Source organism: Mangifera indica, chromosome 8 (genome assembly GCF_011075055.1).
Source record: "Mangifera indica cultivar Alphonso chromosome 8, CATAS_Mindica_2.1, whole genome shotgun sequence".
Lineage (NCBI taxonomy): Eukaryota > Viridiplantae > Streptophyta > Magnoliopsida > Sapindales > Anacardiaceae > Mangifera > Mangifera indica.
In genome coordinates, this window is record NC_058144.1 from 511,732 (window position 1) to 532,841 (window position 21,110).

The 21,110-nt window shown below is 34.1% G+C and overlaps 3 protein-coding genes across 5 annotated transcripts; 2 read left to right on the forward strand and 1 right to left on the reverse strand.

Annotated features, from left to right (window-relative positions):
* Positions 1-6,052: 6,052 nt before the first annotated feature.
* LOC123223694 (vesicle-associated protein 1-2-like) lies at positions 6,053-9,535 on the forward strand. The gene is made up of 8 exons (XM_044647015.1): positions 6,053-6,300; positions 6,393-6,463; positions 6,635-6,716; positions 6,800-6,915; positions 7,034-7,198; positions 7,352-7,402; positions 8,008-8,082; positions 9,160-9,535. Exons 1-8 carry the CDS (start codon positions 6,249-6,251, stop codon positions 9,268-9,270), a joined length of 723 nt encoding a protein of 240 aa, XP_044502950.1. The 5' UTR covers positions 6,053-6,248; the 3' UTR covers positions 9,271-9,535.
* A 258-nt stretch (positions 9,536-9,793) lies between these two features.
* On the reverse strand, positions 9,794-12,360 carry LOC123223693 (uncharacterized protein DDB_G0283697). 2 transcript variants are annotated; one of them, XM_044647013.1, is made up of 6 exons: positions 11,860-12,360; positions 11,097-11,186; positions 10,881-10,994; positions 10,728-10,791; positions 10,447-10,571; positions 9,794-10,108 (listed from the first exon to the last, which is right to left on the reverse strand). In XM_044647013.1, exons 1-6 carry the CDS (start codon positions 12,193-12,195, stop codon positions 10,040-10,042), a joined length of 798 nt encoding a protein of 265 aa, XP_044502948.1. In that variant the 5' UTR covers positions 12,196-12,360; the 3' UTR covers positions 9,794-10,039. The 2 variants fall into 2 exon arrangements, with proteins under 2 accessions (XP_044502948.1, XP_044502949.1); XM_044647014.1 differs by having other exon boundaries at positions 10,728-10,788; positions 11,860-12,357.
* Positions 12,361-13,060: 700 nt separating this feature from the next.
* LOC123224261 (phosphatidate cytidylyltransferase 4, chloroplastic-like) lies at positions 13,061-17,047 on the forward strand. Of its 2 annotated transcripts, none has more exons than XM_044647876.1 (7): positions 13,061-13,461; positions 13,693-13,994; positions 14,627-14,817; positions 15,172-15,305; positions 15,671-15,804; positions 16,182-16,297; positions 16,517-17,047. In XM_044647876.1, exons 1-7 carry the CDS (start codon positions 13,198-13,200, stop codon positions 16,606-16,608), a joined length of 1,233 nt encoding a protein of 410 aa, XP_044503811.1. In that variant the 5' UTR covers positions 13,061-13,197; the 3' UTR covers positions 16,609-17,047. The 2 variants fall into 2 exon arrangements, with proteins under 2 accessions (XP_044503811.1, XP_044503812.1); XM_044647877.1 differs by having other exon boundaries at positions 13,062-13,461; positions 15,181-15,305.
* Positions 17,048-21,110: the final 4,063 nt, after the last annotated feature.

The following is a 21,110-nucleotide window of genomic DNA, read 5'->3' on the forward strand; positions in this document are numbered from 1 at the left end:
AGGTTGAGTATTTGATGTTTGTCAGTTGAATCAGATTCACAAAATCTGTCAGAATGCATCGAGTGGTGTTGTGATCAGTTGGTACATGGAAAATGAATGCCCCTTTTTCACGTATTATTATGAGATGACCAATTGGATTGTCAGCTCTACAGCCTGACCACTTGTTACTTTTAGCTTCTTTTTTTTTGGTTTTTTAAATGTTTGGTTATTGTAGGACTCGATTTGGGGGGGATTTGGTCTAAGCCTTGCCGGAATAAAGAGTAACTTGAGATTCTATGTGAATGTAGAAATGTCAGTCTGGGTCAGAAGTGAAATTCATTAACTTGATTTCGATAAGATTTAGATTTATGTAAATTATAATCTAACATCGGTGCCACAGGTGCTTTGTGGATGTCATTAATTAGAATGAGATGCGTGCACAAAGGAATAGGATTCAAACAGCCCTTATCTTCCTCTGCTGTTCATACATAATGTCTTTTGGCAGAAAGTTAGAAACCATAAAAATTATTAAAAATAGGGGAAAAAAACAAGAGAGAGCATATTTGCTGATCGAGATTGCATTTTCACCTGTATCTTTATAGAAATATAGAGGTAAAGCACCCGTGGATTCAACGCTGGTTTAGTCAAAATTATCACACTGATTGATTCTGGTTATATAATTTGGAATATTGCCAAGTTTTATTCCAATTAGAATGATTCTATTCTAATTAAGTTGGAACAAATTTTAGTTCAAAATCTATTTGTATTTAAAAAATTATATTGAAAATTGTTGGAAATTAATGATTTGAGACTTAAACTTAATCTAAAATTAAGAAAATAAGATTCAATTTAAGATAATTTGAAATTAAATATTTAACTTGATTAAAATTTAATTTGTTTATAAAAATGAATCTAATTTTTAACTCGAACTTTGACATATTTATGAACTTGACCAACATCTCTTATCAAAATCCAATAATGAAGAATCCTCCCATATTTATTCATTTGTCAAGAAAAAACCTTCAGCTTTATACTTTGAATTCACCACCCTTTATTTCTTTGTCCCTTTAAAACGGGTAAACGTCCATTTCGACTCAATTAATGGAACAATTAAGTTTGTTTAATGTTTTAACGTCTAGCCATTTGAATCTGTTCATCTTTGATGTTGACCTAATCAACTTGATGAAGCGCATGAAAAAATTGGAAGGAATAAGATTTAGATGAGATATATTCATGCTGAAAAAGAGTCGGTGAGTTGGTTCTTCTTCCCTTCTAATCAAACAGAAAAGAGTATGAAAAAAGGAAAGTAGTCATAGTTGGTTTATAAATAATGGTAATATGTAATAGAGTAATCTGATTATTATTTCTATTTTAGGTATAAAAAAATAATTTTAATTGTATTATTATTATATCATTATTTATTAATTTATTTTAAAATAATTATATTTATATTTAAATAAAATAATTATTAAAATAATTTTTAATCCCCTACAATCAAATGCACCTATAAGATTTTCTTTACATTCGCACACTCAATGAGTCAGTGGTGGGGAACGTGCTAAGTTTGAAACAAAAGAAGAAACAATCAAAATCCAAATCGGAATCCGCTCTTATTTTGCCGGCTTCCCAAAGAACCAGCCAACAATGTCATCCTTTTTCAACTGTGCCTTTTTTCTCCTTGAACTTAACAAAACCATTAATTAATGGTTGGATTCTACCATGATCCACTCTAAACAAGACCTTCTTTAAGATTAGTTTCAATTTAAAAATGTTTGATTGAGATTATTAAGCTAAAATTTGAATTCATACTATAAAACAGTTTAATTTTAAATTTCACAGGGGTTGATTTAAATTTAAATATTTAAAATGATTAAAACTTAATTCCTTTCTATGTATATAAACTTAGTTATTGCTCTAAACTTAATTTATTCAATTTGAATTTGACATGAAACTCAAATAACAAATTTGAAACTTAACCTTATTTATTTATATGTTTTAAAAAACCCAATTTTCCATTATGAGCTTCCCACCTATCATTCACATTATTTATTTATCTTTGTATTGTAAAATCATAAACCTTCTGTGAATCGAGCTAAGTGCTTCATAATTAGCATTATGTTTCAGGTCTTTGGCTGCTTGCTCGTAATTGCAAAGGGTGAGAAAGTAATTTAATATTCATCGTGAAAGATACACCGATGATCCATTATAGTGAGTGTTGAATTCAATATGGGTTGATTGAATTTAAATCAAACAAATTGAATTTAAATTAAAGATTAAATTTATATCCATAAAAGTTGTGTTTAAATCAATTCAAACATTCAAATTCAAATTTAACTAAAATGAATCTTGATTTATCTATCTTAATTTAGTTTCTTTAAACTCAATTTGATATTAAGCTTGCCTTTATTAGAAATTTGATGTAAATTGAATCTAACTCATAAAATGGTGAAAAACTCCTTCCTTTTTCTTCAAAAATAAATAATGGAGTTGTGCATTGCCAACTATTGGATAGTGATTCAATGTTTACTTAAACTATATTAACAATTTCTAGTTGTTTAAATTTGACACAATATCATGTTGGCTATGGAAGAACTCCTGCTAACCCCATGCGAATGCCTATCAAATTATATTGACAACTGCTAGATTTTTAAATTAGAGAACTTTATCAATTTTACTATTTATTCAATCATATCATAATTATTCTCTACTTTTAATGAGCTATTATGTAATTACATAATTATCCCCTCTTTCTGTTTTATAAATATAAGATTATACAAAAGACAGATGATTATACAAAAGGCATACAAATGATTTTCCTGCCTTTTTATGAAAAGGGCATAATCATGTTTTGATTGGCAAAAACCCAGGGAGATCAATGCTTCTGTGATCTTAGCGTTCCATTGTCGAGAAGCTTGTTTCAAGCCATACAGGGATTTTCACGACATACCAATGTCTCCCCCTGTCTACGAATGTCAGGTGGAACTTCCATGTAAATTTCTTCATCTAGATCACTATGAAGGAATGCATTGTGGACATCCATCTGGTGTAAAGTCCAATCATAAGAGGCAACAACAACTAGGAGTGTGCGAACCGTGACATGTTTGGCAACGAGAGAGAACGTCTCTTGATAATAGAGTCCTTCTCGCTGGGTGAATCCTTTAGCTACTACTCGAGCTTTGTAACACTCGATGGATCCATTTGCACGATACTTGATTTTAAAAACTCATTTGCATCTTATGGGTTGTTTGTGTAATGGTCGTGGAACAAGTTCCCAAGTTTGATTGAGGGACAAGGCTTAGAGCTCATCGACCATAGCTTATCGCCAATGAGGAGACTGAATAGCCTCGGAGTATGTCTCAGGCTCATGGTGCTTAGAAATATGGCTAATATAAAATTTGTGTGCAGAAGAAAGTCTATCATAACTAACAAATTGAGAAATAGAGTGTGGTATTATATACTCGGAAGAGGCCATGCTGACATAATATGTACTCCAAATTGGTGGTTTGATTGTTTAAGTGGATCGCCTAACTAGAAGTGTTGTAGTTGGAACAATTGTTGTGGGCTCAGAACTATGAACTATTGAAGACGGATCAAATTCAGCTGTAGAGGTAGGTTCAGTGAAAGAGGAGCCAGGGAACGTATCTGTAACTAGGATAATGACATACTTTAAGGAATGAAGAAGAGTGTCATCTACCATGACTGAAGGTTGAGAAGATAGAACTGTATCTGAAGCCATATTAGCAAAGGAAAAAATGTCTTCATGAAATATGACATCTCTACTGATGAAAAATCTGTCTTCCTCGATGTCATACAAATGATACCCCTTTTGTAACATAGGGTAACCCATAAAGACGCAACATGTTGCTCTAGTATCAAATTTGTCTGAATGTTGTAGTTTGGTGGCATAGCAAAGATACCCCCTCTTAAATGCTGGATAATTGGTGATTTGCCAAACAGAAGTTCAAAAGGTATTTTACTACCTAAGGCTTTTGTGGGCATTCTATTTATCATATAGGCTATCGTGACCACACAATCGCCCTAAAAACTAAAAGGAATGTGTGCTTGGTGTTTCAAGGCACGGGCTACTTCTAAAAGATGTTTGTGTTTTTTTCTACAACACCGTTTTGTTGAGGAGTGTAAGAACAAGAACTCTTATGAAGTATATCGTGGGAGTCTAGGAAGGATGTGGTGAGGTTATTAAAGAAGTCCCAAGCATTATTTGTGTGAATGCGTCAGATTTTAGTTTGGAATTGTGTTTGAACCATAGTCACAAATTTTAAGAGGTAAGAGTGTGTTTGGGCTTTAGACTGACTGATTTCCTTGTCTGATTCCACCAAGGTTTTGTCTTATTGTATATATTTTTGCAAAGTCCAGTGTGCCATACATGTCCTTAATATATGCCCATAGTTCTCTAACACCTTCTATGGGTGGAAGTCCAACAACTACTTCTGCAGATACACTGTTGCTAATCCATGCCCTCACCAAAGTATTGCATCGAGTCCAAAAGCGCATAAGATTGGGTTCAAATGGTATGAGAACAGTGCCATCAATGAACCCAATTTTGTCTTTTGTGATTAGGGCTCGTCTGAAATCTCTTGCCCATTAAGCATAGTTTTTAGCTCCAATCAGTGTTTGTTTGATTAACACAAGTTTTGGTCCGTCTGAAGGAGGAACGTATAACACATCTCCGGGTTCTGGCTTATTTTTGTTTGTGGGAATGATGTGGAATGTTTGTTGGGATGCATGATTTGGGTCAGAGCCTTACAACATTTCAGACTCTTGTGTGGGTGATGTGGGTTTGCTTTGTGTGTTGCCAAGTGCTGTCATTTGTTCTGTAAAAGAAATGAGAACTAATCAATGTTTTGTGTTTCCCCTTTCTGCAGGTTATGGAGAAGTAGGAGGATTACTATAAGACAACAAAAAGATTGCTCCAGGAAGGAGGAATGATACAAAAAGTGCTTGGGTTTTCAAACCTACTTTGATACCATGCCAAAATTATGAGTGAGCAGAGATGATTCAATCAAAGATTGATCAGAGAGCTCAAGAATAAGTGAAGAAAGAAATTGTATATTGGTATATATTTTACAAATTACAAAGCATGATTTTATACTGTAAAACAAACCTATTTAAGAAAATAAAATCAATCAAATAAAGACTATACAAAAATTAGTTCGAAGTATGAAATAACAAGATTATTGTGTATCAATGATCGACTTTTCAGTAATTCTGATTCCTATCCAATGATTTTGATTTGCTTTCAATAATTCTAATTTCTATCCAATAATTCTGATTTGCTTTCCAATAGAATGTTAATGGTTTATTTCATAATAATTTGTCAATGAACATTTTATTTATTTGTACATAATTATGAAAGCGAATTATCATGAAAATGAAATTGGCCAGTCTTCCATGGGCATGGGCTGTCTCCAGTCCAGATTGGCCTAGTGAATAGGCGTTGGCCCCGCAGGTAGATCCTGGAAGCACATATGTAGAACCTTATATGGGTTCCTCTCTTGCCATCACACTCACCACAATAAAACAAAAATAAAATTCATGTGCATGTGAAAAATTATATGACATTCAGTCAACTTTGATATGATATAAATAAGCAGGATTCCTTCCTGGCTGGAACAAAGACAAATTCCCATGAAATGTGACCTTTATAATAGTTGAGACTTACAAAAATAGACTATTACAAGAATTGTTATAATAGTTGAGACTAGTTTAAAATTAAATTGTTTGAGTCAAACTTTGAATATAATTTGAATCAACTAAGAACCATATCCACACATATTCAGTAGTAATCTCTGTTCAGTGATTTATTGTAAATCCGATTGGGCAATCTAATTAGATTGGATTAAATTGAGGTTGAACTGGAGGAATCATGTTGCGGTTCAGTTTATGTACCTTGGGTGGTCCATAGTCCTTTGCCCTTTAGGAATTAGTAATTTACTCTTAATTGTTGCTTAAGCGTGAAACACTATGACGCAGAGTCAACCGACCTGAGTTTGATTGTGGGCTTTGTCAAAGGGCAATAATAGCCCCGCTACGAAGAGTAGAAACTGAAAATTACCGTACCAGGAATTACAATAAAAACAAGAACCAAGTTGGAAGGAAGTCAGTAGGACAAGCATCACTGTCTCTCAATCTCTCTTCGCCTTTCCTCTCGCTCTCTGAGAACCAGGATCATCCGCTTAACCGGCGCCTGAGATCCGATTTCCCTCGGCTGAAACTTCCAGTGGCCGTCTGTCTGAATCGATTGCATCATAATGAATATCGGCGAGCTTCTCGGTATCGAACCACAGGAGCTCCAATTCCCCTGTAAGCCTCTATTTGCTTTCAGATCCGTAATTTTGTTTTTAGCGCTTCTTTCAACTGTTCTAACTTTTGTTTTTCGACAAAAAAACAAAAAGTTGAATTGAGGAAGCAGATCTCGTGCTCTATACAGTTGTCAAATAAGACCGATAGTTTTGTGGCTTTCAAGGTATTTAATTCATGCCATTTTCAAATTTTACTCTATTTAATACGAGGTCGGATTCTACTTATAAGCTTCGTATAAACCTTGATATTTGAAATTAATTTGAAAATTATTGTGCCCTAGAGGTTTGTAGTCTTGATTTCTTTATGTGTGATTGTGAACTTTGTGGGCTTTTAGGTTAAGACTACAAATCCAAAGAAGTATTGTGTTAGACCAAATACTGGAGTTGTTTTGCCCAGGTCTACATGTGATATCATAGGTATTTCTAGACTTATAATTATCTGTTTTTTAAAATTAATATCATTATTTTGAATGGAAGAACTGATAAAAAGCATGATTTAGTTACAATGCAAGCACAAAAGGAGAGACCTCCGGACATGCAATGCAAAGATAAATTTTTACTTCAGAGTGTAATCACAAGTCCTGGAGCCACTGCAAAGGATGTAACTCCAGAGATGGTATTGACATGCAGGAGTCTGGTTTTGTTTTGAGCATCTATTTAGGCTTAATTAGTACAGCTTATTGGCTTATGGAAATGGGGGTTTTTAGCTTTTTTGTTATTATTTTATTTTTTAGTTCAATAAGGAGGCAGGGCATAATGTTGAAGAGTGCAAATTGAGGGTTGTTTATGTGGCTCCACCTGGCCCACCATCACCCGTTCGAGAAGGGTCTGAAGAAGGTTCTTCGCCTAGAGCATCTGTGTCAGACAATGGGAATTTGAGTGCTTCAGAAATTTCAGCTGTAAGTATTTAAGGTTTAGGTTTTTATTAGAATAATAAGTATAAGGTTTTGGTTATTAAATTTATGTAAGTATTGTGTTGTAAACTTTATTATTTCTTTTTTGGTTTGTTATGGTTTGGTTTTCATCTTGAGGTTTTGCATGTGCTCCTGTAGGCTTCAAGAGCTTTTGTTGAGCAACCTGAGTCACAAGATAAATTAACAGAGGTATTTCCTTTAGTTCTCATCTTTAACCCATTTATTGTTTTATTCCTCAAAATATAAAGGCCATTTCACTATTTAATTTAGATTCTATTTAACAAAACATGTATTTTATACTCAGTGGTCAGTTATTGTGCTTGATTCAGATTTTCAGAACATGTGTGCATGTTAGATCTAGGAAAATGCTAACTTATCAACTACCATAACTTAAACTCAACGGTTGACTGGATTTTGGTTAAGTTTTTAGTATCTGTAACTGAGCTGACGTATAATAAATATTTTAGCATTTTATGAGTTTTCTAATTTCGTCACTAATTAAAAGGATAATTTCTTTATGTATTGGTGTTCAACTTTTAAATGGAAACATTAAGTTTGCCTAATTGCTTATTGTCTGCATGTCCCATGGGGGCCGTGCATCATGTTGCATGTTAAAATGTCAATTTGCTGCTTTTTTTTTTTTTTTTCCTGTTTATATAAAAGTAGTTTGTTAGAAATTTTGAGGTGTGCATGCTGCCAAGAAATGTTTTTATACGGATTCAACTTTCTCAATGATTGCTGTAATATCTAGAGTGCTTCTTGGTTCTGTATTCTAAATTAAGCTTGCATTTCAGGCAGCTCTCATTTCAAAGCTGACTGAAGAGAAAAATTCTGTTCTTCAGCAAAATAACAAGCTTCAACAAGAGCTGGTAAGTAAGGTTCTTTTTATGTATTTTTTCCTTTTGTTGGAGCATATATATTTGCAATATTGTTGGTGGTGGTCCTCAAGTGGCCAAGCAGAGTCTGGCCTTATTTTGCAACGCTTGATCTGGTACATCTGGATGGGCATAATTAATTTTCCATACTCTGATACTTCCCCTTTTTTTTTCATTTGTTGAATTAGCAATTGTAGAGCCTAGCATTGCCTGCCTGTTGGCCCAGTTTGTCATGGTTGACACTAAGACAACCACCAATTTGTATGACATGTCTGGATCTAGTTTCCTTTGACAGTTATAAACCCCCAAAGCATTAACTGATATGTGCAACATTAGAAATTCTTGTTTATTAAACTTTGTATGTTGCAATAACGTGTGGAAGATATTTCAACACTGTAGCTTCCACCACTCTGATTGCCTAACTGTACTCATTAGAAACCATCAGAGTTCAGCTTTACAAGTTCTTATGTGTAACATAAATGATAAGTGAACTTTTTTGCACCATGAACCGTGGAAGGGGGTAGAGGGTATTTTTTGCTTGTTTGTTACAGTTTGAACTAACCGTGCGGTATGAGGAAGAAGATTTTGGTCAACTTACTATGATATTTACAGCATTTTCTTCCTGTAATGAAAAGGGACTTGACACGATTTGGGAGGGAGAAATAGGATAGCAATGTTAGGGCTGGAACTACTGGATGTTGTGGATTAATTTTCCACCAAAAAATAATACAGTGAGAGAGAGCATGTCCCAAAGAATGTATAGGTTAGTGGGCATTTCCTATGCACATACAATGATTGCAACAGCTAACTTTAATCCTTTCATTTCTCTCCAAAACTTACCAACCTACCGTGTTTTCATTCTAAGCCCCACATGATGCCATTTAATTTCATTGATACAACATTTGGTTGGAATCAGACTGTTTGATGGGCAACATAATAGTGGCCTTCATAATTACAGATTGTTTACTCTGGTAATTAATTATGAGTTTATTCATAAATAATTGCAGCATCATAATTCATAGCATGATTAGTGTTAAACACGAGCATTACTTTGAGATGTTTTATGTGCAGGAGCTCTTGAGGCGTCAAGCCAACAGAAGCAGCACCAGTATCCCGTTAATGTATATTGTTGTAGTTGGTGTGGTTGGCATCATTTTGGGGTATCTTATGAAGAAGATTTGACCTTTTAATTTTTGTTCTATAGAAATTTGAGAAGGCAGATGTGATAGCAGGAACTTGTCTTCAATGTGTTAGTGGCCTGTATCAAAACCAGAACAACTTATCGAATGTGTGAACTACCGTTAAAAGGTCACCTTTGCCCATTAAGTTACCAGGTCAAAAAATCTGTATTTTTCAATCGGTGATGTTTTAACTGAATTTTTAAGACTTTTCAATATGCTGTTGTAGATGGTAATGTAATTTCAGAGGAAAGCTCTATTATGATTCAGATGTTATGAGATTGCGAAACAGCCATGCCACCATGACTGAACACAAAGTTCACAAAATTGCAATGCTGCAAGGCAATAGTCTGTACTTAAGTAGCATATATTGGTATTTTCAATTAAAACATTTTAATAACTGAGGGTAAACTTCGGTAGATCTCAAAGCGGTGAATCTTTGCAGATTGGATTTGATCCGGACTAAATAAGAATAAGGATTCGTTTCCATGAAGATCATGGAACATCTTTCTCTGCTTAAGTTAAAATAAAGAAACAAAAACAACAGTTCCATAGAAATATAAGACTAATTATACAAATTGATGTATTTGACTCATCAGCTCGTCTAATGAGTAAAGTCCTAATTTAAAATCACCCATCAATATTGGAACGTACCAATTTGTATGAGTGGGCTTGTATATAAGTTTATATATTTAGTATTATTAAAAACATAATCACTAGTTACCATGAGTGGAAAATGGACACTGCAACTAGATTTTGTGACCTTAAATCCATCAAGGATTATCAGATGCTCTAATCATATTGCACCGGCTGACGATCCTCCAAAAATCATCAAGATTTAGCTGCAAAAGAATTGATAACATTAAAAAGAAATTCAATAAATGTAGTATTACTATAAAAATCATCCTAAGACAATCGGTAATGAAGCTTTTTAAGTATAACCAATGAATTTTCCAAGGAGCACCTTGTTTGCGACTCAGTCCACCAAATTACTACTGTCCCATTCTGCCCATTTAAAGAGGAACCAGAGAAAAAAAAAAAAATTAAAGGAAATTACCACTGCCTCCCCTCAGGTATTCTGATATCCCAACTAGACCCCCAACATATTTGAAAAACCTCAAAAGTGATGATTTGTAATTGCCTTTAAAAATTATAATAATAAGAAGCAACAAGTACTGACCTTCCCATCTCCATCACTATCAAAGAAATGAACCATATCAACCAACTCTTCATCTGTCCACAAAAAATCATGTGCAACTGCTACTCTTTGTAAATCTCTCTTAGTTATGCTACCTCTTCCTGCTTCTGCACACCAACAATGACTCATCAATAACCAAAAAACTCCCAGGGAAAAATTTGCAGCAAAGCTTACAATGAAAGAATAGTACATTAACAAACAAATTAGAAGTATATACCAAATCCATAAAGGAAAGAAAGAAAACCAGCAGTATCACAAATTACCATCAAACTGAAAAAAATGTAAGATCAATTCATCTTCAGTCATTTGTACCCGACTTGTGAACTGCTGTCCAAAACAATACACAATTAAGAAGGCTATAGTATGCAAAGCATCTCCTCATGATGAAAAAAATAGATCTGGAACCCTAAACAAACCGATTTTTTTCTCTTGCCCCTTCCTGCATCTTCCTTAGTGTGGGCTTTTCCCTTTTTTTCATTTAGAGTAGAACCTGGAACTTCAGCAGAATGTTGTAGTGAAAGAGCAATTGCCTGTATATAAATATTGATGAATTAGTGTAGCTCCATTCATGCAATCATCCAGAAGAGTAGAACCCAAATGTTAATCGTTCAATAACAAGTGATTAAAATTACCTGCATCAAGTCAGTATCTTCATCAATGTAATCTGCACTACTCAATTGCTTCTGAGAAGTTTTCTTAGATCTTGGGCTTTTACTCTTCACCTGAGTAAGATGTAAGTAAGGAGAAAGTTATTCTCTTCAATACCAAAATTATATCCAAACTTGAGACAACCAAGCGGTAACATATAGCTTCAAGAAATGACGTTCAAGCCTCCTACACATACATCATGACTAGGGCTGTTGCCCGACTTGGTGAGCTTGTGAGCACACAATTTAAAACATGCTACTGACACCTATGAAATCGTATTTCCTTGACTTTGAAAACAAGAGTAATCAATAAATATATATGATATAAGGTTAAACAAATTGTATTAGTTGAGGTCGAGCCCACAGCAATACTTGGTGCTCGGCACAGCTCAATACCAGCCATAAGTCCATGTCATTGTCATACAACAACTCCTAGGTATGCATCTTCCTAATTCCAATTCAACTGCATAAGAAATACAACTCTTCCCGAAAGACTAGAAAAACTTTTAACGTTTCCTACCGACTAGCTAATAAAATCAGCTATCAAACTAAAAGCATTACATGTGATGCCGGATAAAACTTTAACCGTATAAGAAATACAACTCTTCCCCAAAGACTAAAAAAACTTTTTAAAGTCTCCTACCGACTAGCTAATAAAATCAGCTATCAAACTAAAAGCATTACATGTGATGCCAGATAAAACTTTAACTGTAAAAGAAAATAGGAGGAAAAAATCTTCAGAGCACACCTTCCTTTTGTTAGATCTGGAACCTTTATCATCATTATCATTATCACCATCATCATCATCATTAGGCATATAATCCTCATCGTCTTCAACGACCTTGCGTTTCCCTTTACACTTATTGGAGTTCTGAGGTGAACCCATGAAAGAAGATGCCAATTTAGAGAGTCCCAGGGCTTCCAGTTTGGCTTTGTTCTCAGCAATTCTCGATAGCCTCTGCTTCTCGTACTCCGATACTTCGGGCTGTTTTTGCCCATTGCAGTTAGCCTCATCGATTTCTTCTTCTGAACTTGAATTGTCACTTTCTTCCGCTTCTGAATCTGATGGATCGGCTCGAACCATTTCGGGATCAGCTCGATTCAACAATTGAAAAGAGGGTTTCTTGGCGGTGGTTTTTGTTCAGAAGGTTTTCCTTACGGTTACATTCGCCCGCCTTTTAAACTGAAATTCCAATTTTACCCTTAACCCAATTCTCAACGACTTGAGTATTGAGAACCTATGTTGTAAAATCCGAATCGGTCCAAATGTTTTGAGTAGGACTCGGTGTTAATTAAAATGTCATTGAACTTTAATTAATTGTAAAAGTTTAATCAAATTACCATATTTATGTCAATATATTCTTGTTGGGACCATGGTTGAAAACTAAATTAATGGATCAAATCAAATCAATTCAATTGATATGTGCTGACCAATCTTATTTAGTAGAATGATACAATGTTTTACCTATAAAACTGTTTTGAATCGCAATTTAAAACAATTAGTTTTACTGTAATTTAAGATTATGTTCATCTTACTTGTCACCATATTTTTGACAATTTGAAAGTTAAATCAAAACCCTTAATTATTAAGGCTCATAAATATATACAGACCCTATCATCAAATTACATTTTGGTCAGTGGAATATCATTTAAATGTTTTTTTATTTTATTTTTTCTTGAGACAAGATGTGACAAATTTTGGTATTTTTAAATTAAAGAAATTAAAATTTTCAATTTTTTTATAAAATAGATAAAATGTTTAATTTGTTTATTTTATTTTTAAAATTAAATTATTTCAATTCGAAGTAATAAAAGTATAATATCTTCGATTAAAAAAAAATCCATAAGGAAATGTAATGGTTATGTGCAAGTATTATTATCCACCCGGATTTTGACCCGGTAATCGGCCTAGCCCACGCGCAATGCTAACACGTAAACATGGATGTTGGATCATCGACAATTCAAAGACCACTTAGAACACCTCACTCTCACAGTATTCGTTCATTCTCCTCACGGAAAGCCACAAGAAAACATGCGTTCATATTCACTATAACTGATTTCACCATTCCATTCTCCTCTTAATTCGATGGCCTCGTTTGTGGAAATCGGTCGGTACAATGTGATTCCACTTTCTCTGGCTTCTCTTTGTACTTGTCCATATCGTCCCACATTGAACAAAACCCTAATTTTCAATCAGAAACGATATCCGAAATTTAATCTCCGTATAGTCTTTGATGGATCCAGACCCATGTTTCGATTTCGCCAATCCGGCATTTCCACTAACCGCCACTTCATTGTCGCTGTTGCGAGAGCTCAGGCGGACCGGCTTGACGAGGACAATGCCAGAGAGGTAATAGTTTCTTTGGTCCTAACTATGTAAAAATATTTGTGTGTGCTAATTGTTTAATTTTAGATCTTTAATTTGGATATGGTACATGGCACGAATTTATTATGATTATATGGTTTAGGGTAATGCAAATTATTTGGTAATTTCAAATTGTTGTTATAATGAAGTCGCTAAATTTGTGTTAGTTTACTTTTTTAATGGTAGAATGGAATTATTGAAATGAGTATGTTGTAGGAAGTTGACAAAGGCAATAATTTACTGGTAATCGAGGATTCAGTTTCAGAACGTCAACAGAAAGCGAGTCAGTTGAAGAAAAGGATTGTTTCTGGACTTGGCATTGGAATCTCTTTCGGGGGTATCATACTGGCTGGAGGATGGGTTTTCACAGTGGCCTTTGCAGCTGCTGTTTTTGTTGGTGCACGTGAGTATTTTGAGTTGGTAAGAAGTCGTGGAATCACTGCAGGAATGACTCCTCCACCTCGATATGTGTCACGAGTTTGCTCTGTTATATGTGCTCTCATGCCCATACTTACCTTGTAAGATTATTAAGTTGCTGTAACTTGTTGTTCAGACACAATCTAAGTGTCTAACAATGGTACAACTGAATCCCTTTGCATGTAGTACATCATGGGATATGTTTTTCTTCAAAGTTTTGCTCTGTTTGGGATGCATATTTGTTGAGGTTGATGTAGCTGACAGTGTGTTTAGCATTTTCTTGAGTTGAGTTTTGTATCTTATGTTTGTGGGGACAATGTAGATCCTTATTTTATCATTCAGCTCCCAAGCAAAAGACAGCTTGGGCTTTCTTAGAAAACGAATATAGGGTAAGCATAAAGTGTAGATTAGGGAATACTGCAAATTTTAACTCGTGCATGAACCAATTACCTTCAATAAGTGAAGCTGAATTTCCGTCTATTTGTTATAGAATATTTATATACTTTTCTTCTTTACTAATTGTAGTGGGGTGTGACATATTGATCTTTTTTAGTTTTGACTGTATCCAAATTATTAGTTCTTTCAACAAAACATTTTGTTTTGTTTTAGGAGTGCCTGTGAAACAAAATATATTTTCACTTGTTTTTTTGCATTTTTGATTTTGCATCTTGAACAATGGCCGATGTTGGTTGTTGATAAATGTTGCTGATTAGTTTTTGTAATACATGGGCAGGTACTTTGGCCAAATTGATGTTTCAGTTACATCAGCTGCTTTCGTTGTTGCTACAGCATTACTTTTACAAAGAGGAAATCCTCGTTTTGCTCAGCTGAGTAGCACCATGTTTGGACTGTTTTACTGTGGATATCTTCCTTGTTTTTGGGTTAAGCTTCGATGTGGTTTAGCAGCCCCAGCCTTAAATACTAGTAAGTTTCTATGCTATTCCAATTGTTAAGTTAGGTATCATAGAGTTTTATTGAAAGATGCACCAGTTTCTGCTATTTCATTTCACTAGAATAAACTGCATGTATTTCTTAAGTTGGGAATGTAATAGATCTTGAAACTATTGAAGAAGACTGGTTTTAGGCCTCTTGACTATAAGTTTTGTGGCTTCTTTATCATAAATGACTGGAAAAGTGAAGTATTGATTTCTGCCCTTTTAAAGTAAATGTTTATGGGCCTTAACATATGCCAGGTTGTGCTTTATCTTTCTTCTTTCTTAATTCCTTCATTTCATTTTTCTTTTGCTTTTATTAATCTGTGTTCCCTAACCACTTAAGGTTTTGCAGGAATAGGTGCCAAATGGCCTGTTCTTCTTGGTGGTCAAGCTCATTGGACTGTTGGTCTTGTGGCAACCTTGATATCTGTCAGCAGCATAATTGCTGCAGATACATTTGCTTTCTTAGGTGGAAAGGTGTCTAAGCATTTGAGTTTGTCTGTTGTACCTTTCAATTCTCTTATGTTTCTAAATGACAAATGAGAACTAAAATATCTGTTGTCTTTGTGCATTATGATCATAGCCTGCAAGAACTTTTTCTCCTACCCGTAAGATCAGTTTTGAAGAAGAACGCTAAATATTTTTACATATTCAATGTTGCATGACAGATATACTTCTGTGGTTTTTTATAATAATTGCTGGATTTGAAATTTCTGTATTTTGTCATTTCACATTTTCATCTTCATATTTACCATCATTTCGACAAAATTGAGGAAGATGTTGCCATGCACCCCCCATATATTATTTCAAGACCATGAGATAGCTTTTATACTCTAATGCAGGCTTTTGGTAGGACACAACTTACTAGTATCAGTCCAAAGAAAACATGGGAGGGAACCATTGTTGGCTTGGGTGGTTGTATAGCCACTTCTGTTGCATTATCACAGATTTTTCGCTGGCCAACATCTCTGCTAAGGTATTTAATCTTCCTTGTGAGTAGCATTCAAGTTACAGTAAAAACTTTTTTATTCTTTTAACAGATGCAGGCTGACATCTGTTTATGGCACTATTAGTTTACGTTATGTGAAAAAAGTATTAGAGAACACTAATATAGGGGAAGTTTGATTGACTATCCTTGTTGCAGTCGTTCATGCAACTGATACATCTGTTGAAATTGAATTCATTAAGCTTTCAACTCATTCATCTGTTGTCCGTGCAGATCATACATGTGTAACTATAAGTTTGAAACTTAGGATGTGACCCATGTTTATTCTTTTGCTTTTATGTGAGCATACATCATACACCTATGCAATTATCAGCAAGTCTTACTTTATGTTTCTGGATGGTTTTCAGTGCAGTAGCTTTTGGGTTTTTGAACTTTTTTGGATCTGTTTTTGGTGATCTTACGGAGTCGATGATCAAACGTGATGCGGGTGTCAAAGACTCTGGATCCCTGATACCTGGACATGGTAATCGCCCTTTCTTCTTTCTTGTTTTAGTTCTCTAGTAGACATAGAATAAATATAAGCTGTCACCTCTTTTTGCAACCATGGCTATAATCTATACATGATCTGTAACTTGACCTGGTAGCTTTTACTTTGCCTCATCTATTTCTGATTGTTTGCAGCTTTAAAGAAATAAGCATGCTTTTTTCCACTAACGTGTGAAATCTGAGACATGGAATGCAGGTGGTGTACTGGACAGAGTTGACAGTTACATTTTCACTGGTGCACTCGCATACTCCTTTGTGAAAACCTTCCTACCGCTTTATGGAGTTTGATAAAAAAAAATTTGTGAGCAGTGGCTGGAGAAGATACTAAATAGACCCAATTATGGTTTTCCCTTAGCGGAAGTTGGGAGCAAACATACATTCACTCAGAATTCAGAAGAATAGTGTGAGGGAAATTTTTTATTCTTGCATTAATGAACCTCAGAGAAGGTAAATATGATTAAATTTTCAATTTTACCTTCTCCAAATATTTCTTTGTAGATCCCAAGTTTCTGTTAATACTTGCAATATGCATGTCCTGAATTACATAGGATCCATCACCTGTAGTTACTGGCAAATGAAATTAGGCTTATATCTGTAATACAGCCACTGTAGCATTGTAGTTTTTTCCATTCTAGGGCAGTTCCTGCTTCTTTGGCCGACCTGTGAATATTGCATATCAATTTCCAGTACATTTTCTATCTGCTTTCCTCTGAGCAGTTCTCAATTATATTTATATGCGTGTATTCAACTGGTAGTTCCAAACAAAATGACTATTGATGGGTGCTAACAAACAGCTTCGAACTTTCTTGTTTTTGCCCAAAACTTCTCCATTAACAACCAACGAAAACTTTGCCAAATTTTCACTGGAATTTTGACCCAAATCATTGAAGGAGGAGGTTCAAAGATGTCAACTTAGTTGAGGGAGAAAGGTCAACTGGGGCATACATTTAACTGTCAATGCAGAATGTAGTTATCCAATTATAATTTCTTGAGGCTACAACCACTAGAAACATGGCCCAGACAAAAGATGACCGACCTTGTGTTTTTTCCATTCTGGGGCAGTTCCTGCTTCTTTGGCCCATGCAGAAGGATTTCTCTGCTATTTAGCTTCTCTTGTCAACCTTGTGTATGTCTTACATAATATATCGAGTTACACATGTCCAAGATTAGCAATTATGCTTCCAATTAAATGTATTTGTCATGTGTTTTATGTTGTCTTTTGTCTGAGCCTAGCTGTCTTTTTTTTTTTTTAAATTTGGTTTCTCATTTAATTCGAAACTCTGATCATAGCAATTATATTCTTGCCTCCATGTACTCATCAGAGTAATTTTACATGTACAAATGGTAGATATTAGATCTAATTGTTTATCTATAGTTCAAAATGATTCAATTATAATGACACATATGTATATGGAATATTGCCCATTATTGTACATATAATATTTACTTGTGCCCCTTGTAGATGAGAAGAAAAGGGAAGGTAATAGTATGAGGGGTTAGGAAGAAACTATTAAATTAAATCAGGGGTCAATTCAGTTAGGATCAATGTTAAAACTTGTTTTAGTGATATGATTGGATCAATATGAAGTTAAATTGAATAAAATCGTATTAAGCTGGCATTTAATAGTCGAGTCAAACCAATCAGATAGTTATATTAACATCATTATGGCTAAAACCCTTTTAAGGATGAAAGGACTCAAACCGAACCAAGGGACGTCAACATTAGGTTATTGTTGCTATTTGATTAAACATTTTCTAATAAATATATTTAGTATATAATTTTATTTAATTACATTGATGTCACTAGTTTGATTGATGACAATCCACAAACAAACCGACCCTTTGACCGGGATGGAGGGGTTGGAGTGTTTTTTGTTAGTTAATGGAGGACCTACCATAATTGGCTTTTTGACAAGTATGAGTGCTTACTTTTAGGTTTTGTACTACATAAAAAAAGATGACAAATGTGTGGGATGCAAAGAACGCGTTGGTTTTAAGCTGACTGAGAAGAAAATGGAGAAAGAAAAGGATAGAATAGAAAAGAAAATAAAAACAAGGAAACCTAAAGAAGAGTTGGAGAAGAAGAAGATATATATGGTGGGCAAAAGGCATCCATAAAAGTGTAAAAAGAGAAAGAGAAAGAGAAAGATATATATATATATTGTACTGTATTAAAGTGAACAAAAACCCTAATTTACTTTTCCTGCATACGCACAGCCATGCATGTGTCTCACACAACACAACCCGCCTCATCTCATCTCCTTCTCCTCACACCTTTTGCTTTTCTTTGTATTACTTCTCTTACTTATTGCCTTGGATGCTCCTCACTACCTTCTTGGCTTTAGCCTTAGATTTTCTTTCTTTTTCTTGTTTGTTATCCATATATATTATTAACATATTCCCCTCAAACAGGAATCATAAAAAGCTGCAAAATATATATATATATATATATATATATATATATATATATCTGAAGCAAAGAAGATTATTCAGAATTCCAATGCATGGATGCAGTAAGACTTTGGGTTATAGTCATTTAAAAAGCTTAAGTAAAATGGTGATTGAGTTGCAAAATTATTCTCAATTGTGCATAGCAATTGGAGTTTTAAGGTGTATTGAACTTTGTTAGATTCAATATACTTCTTTCTATTAAATTCTAACACAATTGTTATTTAAAAGATTTTAACAGAAAAAGTGGTTTACTAAAATTCAGCTGAATTTCAAATGCTTGTGGATTCAAATAATATGGTTAAATCAAATATTTATATACCTTTTTGAAGGTTTTTGAAGAAGACAAAAGCTGGCAAAAGTGTTATCTTTAGCGTATCTTTGTTTTTCAAAATCCCTTACTCCTAGGAGGAGGCTTCTTCAAGACAAAAGTGCTTACCTCTCAATTCCTTGATGAAAAGTTGTTTATCATTACACTTTACAAGCAAGGCAAGGCAAGGCAAGGCTCATGATTTAATTTAAAAAAAAAAAAAAAAAAAATTTAAGAGCTTCAAAAAATTGTTTTACTTTTGACATGGGTTTCCATATCTAGAAGATGCTTCAATGGTGATGTCTAACTCTCTTTACCTCTTGGAATCTGCTTTCAAGTGTGTTGAGGTGACTGAAGGCAGCAGCAATGCTTGCCAGGTCCATCCAAAATCCACTTCAAAATTAGTTTGGTGAAAAATAAGGATAATGAAAACAAAAAAACAAAAAAAAAGGTTTCCTTTTCTTCTCCCACAAATGGGTCACATTGCAGCAAAAGAGAAACCAAAAATTAAAACAAGAGAGAATCTAATATACATGTATTTAAAAAAGTTGGAACGGATTAATCTATTGTTCAATTTTGGGATCAAATGTAATGTTGATGTCATTCATTTGACAAGGTTAATGCTCAAATCTAAAAACATTAAATATGGTTTCTTAAGTTTTAGTTGTCAATTCCTTTTAATTAATTGAGATTAAATTCCCTTTGTTCATGTGGAATACATAACTTTGAATATTCAAATTTTTAATTTAAAACCATAACTTTGGTTGGTTCAAACTTACTTGAATTTTAGATTGAATAATTCATAACGAATCCAACCTTATCCATATGTCCATCTTTTGTCAATGAACAAGGACATTGTAGATTAGTGAGTGAAGTGCCATCAAAATAATATTCAAATATGTGGTTGCTTCACAACTATGAAAAAAAAAAAACAAACAATCACAGACAACTCAATTATTTATCACCCATTTGAATGATTTGATATGAACCCACTTCAGAGAAACATCGTACGGTGACCCTCCAAAAACCGCAATCCCTTCATAAGATCAAACGGTCATGATCACTTCACCCAATGTGATTTAGACGTTTCACCATCAAGAGGACACCTTTCTTCCACTGCCTTTAAACCATGCATGGTCAGGCAAAGAGGGCCACCTTTGTTATCTCCCTTCTGTCCGTCTGACTTTCGTATTTTATCATCTAGCAAATTAGATTGTATATCTACCATACGCGTGGTAGTCAATTGTCACCATCAATGGGAGTGTCCCCGAACACTGCAACACAAGAGACAATGCGTCACAATCGTAGACTTGGTGCTTGGTAATTGGTCTACACTAGACTGAAGTTGGAATAGTTAGTATTGGATCACAGCTCATTCCTCCATTGATGATGCACATCGGCAAATTTCCCTCTGCGATCCAAATTTTATGTTTTCAGAATTATATTTTTCTCTATTTTTCCAGTTTTAAAATGAAATTTGAAGGAAAAAAATAGAAGGATTCAAGAACAAATAAAACCATAGATATACATATATTTTATATTAATTTATTTATACAAATTAACTAATTATATTTTATCGATCACATTATTTTAATGAAATTGTATGAATAAATTAATATATTTGTACACTTTATATTCCTTTTCAAAAATTTATTTGCTAAGAGGTTAAGGTCTGATAAGCTTCATTTTAAAAGTTGAATCACATTGGCGCATGCATTTTGTTAAAATTTCAAATATAAAGTATAAGATTTAAATCAAGTATAAAGTTTATATCGTTTGGGCTCTCTCATTTCAATGAAGAACTTTTAAGATGTAATTCTCCTAAAGTTCATATCATTTGATATTAAAATAATCACTATATCTCTCAGTTACAATCGAGCGACATAAATGATGACATTGGAATAACAATGTTCCCTCGAGGCATAACAGAAAACTAACGCACAACTAGCTCACGTAAAGGCCAAGGCTATGCAAAATATAAGACTTAAATCCTGTATTGAAAAGTATAAACAACCAATATGAGATTTTATAT